The sequence below is a fragment of the Macrobrachium nipponense genome, chromosome 1 (genome assembly GCF_015104395.2).
Source record: "Macrobrachium nipponense isolate FS-2020 chromosome 1, ASM1510439v2, whole genome shotgun sequence".
NCBI lineage: Eukaryota > Metazoa > Arthropoda > Malacostraca > Decapoda > Palaemonidae > Macrobrachium > Macrobrachium nipponense.
Genome location: NC_087200.1, coordinates 51,455,835 through 51,458,165, shown reverse-complemented (window position 1 = coordinate 51,458,165; position 2,331 = coordinate 51,455,835). Strand labels below are relative to the sequence as shown.

Genomic DNA, 2,331 nt, shown 5'->3' with positions numbered 1-2,331 from the left:
CAAAGCAGCTAAGAATGAGGACAGAAACATAACTAAAGCGGACGTCACAGGTTTTTTACGGGGTCAGCCATCATACACCCTACACATGCAAGAGTTTCCTTAGGAGGAAAATCATATCTTCCAAACCTCACTCCACACAATGAAGGTTATAAATATCTGCTATTCTTCATCGACCAATTTTCAAGGTATTTACACGTCCTCCCTCTGAAAAAAAAGACGGTGTCACAGTGCGTGATGCACTGAAAGTGCTTCTAGAATCTAGTGATTTTTCAGGACTGTCCTGTCTGAACAGGGATGAAGGTAGGGAATATTATAACAAACATGTGAGGAAGTATCTAAAAAGTAGGAAGGTCTTGTTATATAGTGTCTACTCGCGTGAAATTAAAGCTTCTATAGCTGAAAGGGTGATAAGAACCATTAAAAACCGAATATACAGATACCTTACACACAAGAACACATTGAAATATATCAATGTTCTGCAGGACATAGTCAAAAGCTATAACAACTCACCACACAAGAGTTTAGGGAATGGGCAGACGCCCAAGGCGGTGCATGCGATGAAGACTAAAGCGAACATTAAAAGTCAGTTCTCGAGAATGTATAAAAATGCCTTTCCAACAACGGGTCGCATCAGTTCAACCTTGAATGTTGGAGACACCGTACGCATAGCTGACGAAAACCGGAACGCTTCTTTCAGGAGAGGATACACAATTCAAAACACTCTAGAAATTTTAAAAATCAAGAAGCTCGTCACTCTGCAAAATCTCACAGTTTACATTGTAGAAGATTTAGCGGGAGAAGATATAAAAGGTACTACATTCTACAGAGAAGAATTAATACCTACCGAATTGCCTGAAACCTGCTCAATTTAATTCATGGGTCGAGGAATCCCAAATTGTGCGGACAAAGGAAGCTTTAATACATAAAAACAAAAATTTTATTTTATTCATCTCCCATTTGTCCCCCTCCGAGAGGAGTAGAGTAATTCCCACATTAAGAAGAGGGTTTATCGCTACCATATCCAAAATATTTAGAAATTTTTCTTCACGTAATCTAACCAGTGAAACAGCCCTCATTAAAAGCTCATAAGGTGTAAGAGGGAAATCCGTCAAGTATCCTTGAAAATGACAACGTTAGCGGGGAAGAAAAAAAATATTGAAGAGTCGCAAATGGGGCGCTATTCTGTCCGTATTACTTCCCTTAGCAGCCAGTTTGATAGGAAGTCTTTTTAAATAGGAAACTAAAAAAAAAATGAAGGAGTTCTATGTTACACCGGCCATCATGTATGAGAGGTTAACAAAAGGTCGGGAAACTTGTGGTAACAGCGTTGGAAATAACAACAACATTGTTAATAACCATAGCGTCAATAGCAACCGCAATAACAATAATAATAATGTTAACAGCATCAATGCAGGCAGTGAAGACAGTAGTGGGGGAGGTAAGGTAAACACAGGTGTGGGTGATGCATACATTCCTCTTAATGTGCAGAGAAGCGCAAATTTTCCCATGAATGCTAAAACATTTATACCTCCACCTCCTTTAGCCCCCATTGGGGATGACGGTGCGAAGAAGAAGAAGGGAGAACCGCTAATTTTGAATGTGCTCAACAGCGAGGTTACTTGCAAAAGAGTAAATCCCGACCTGACTAGTGTTATTCCTATATTGTTCAAAGATCATCAGATACCGTATGTAACATCCCTAGTTAATCATCTGCAAAATTCAGGCGCGATTGAATGGAATGAAGAAGGAGACCAGTCCCACCCGCTTAACGGATATAACATTTTAGATGTGGCTAGAGAATTTCAAGCAAATAAGAGGATGGATGATAGCAACATACCCAGTTATAATTATTTAATCGAACATGGAGGTATTAGTGAATGGATGGTGAGAAATACCACTATAAAAAGACAGATAGAAGCATGGGACAATTCAGTTAAGAAAGGAGGTAGCAGAACAATGAAGAACAGGGTAGCAAAGAAAAAGGGGGATGTTTGGCTGCCGTATTGATGAATCACGAAATTATCAGAGGTGGACCTGTTCATTCCTGTGGGTGTGATAAACTTTCGAAGGGGGAGCAGTTGTATCGGTGTTTCGCAAAATTATCAGAGATGAACCTGTTCAATCATGTGGGCATGATAAAATTTCGAAGGGGGACGGAGCTTAGCATGAATCACGGCGATGGGGAGAAGAGGATGTGGAAACCCCGGCAAGTTTAAGAGTGCATTAGAGTATTTAAGCTCACTGAGTGTTGATGTGCACACTCCCATTCACTGTTCGAGATGGCTTTTTCACCCTGCAAGCTGGTTGTGGGGAGTTTATCCGAGACCAAGT

The 2,331-nt window shown here is 40.4% G+C and overlaps 1 protein-coding gene across 1 annotated transcript; it reads left to right on the top strand.

Moving 5' to 3' along the window:
- Positions 1 to 1,281: 1,281 nt before the first annotated feature.
- LOC135218782 (putative uncharacterized protein DDB_G0287457) lies at positions 1,282 to 2,007 on the top strand. Its single transcript, XM_064255232.1, has one exon. It carries the CDS (start codon positions 1,282 to 1,284, stop codon positions 2,005 to 2,007), a length of 726 nt encoding a protein of 241 aa, XP_064111302.1.
- The last annotated feature ends 324 nt before the right edge of the window (positions 2,008 to 2,331 follow it).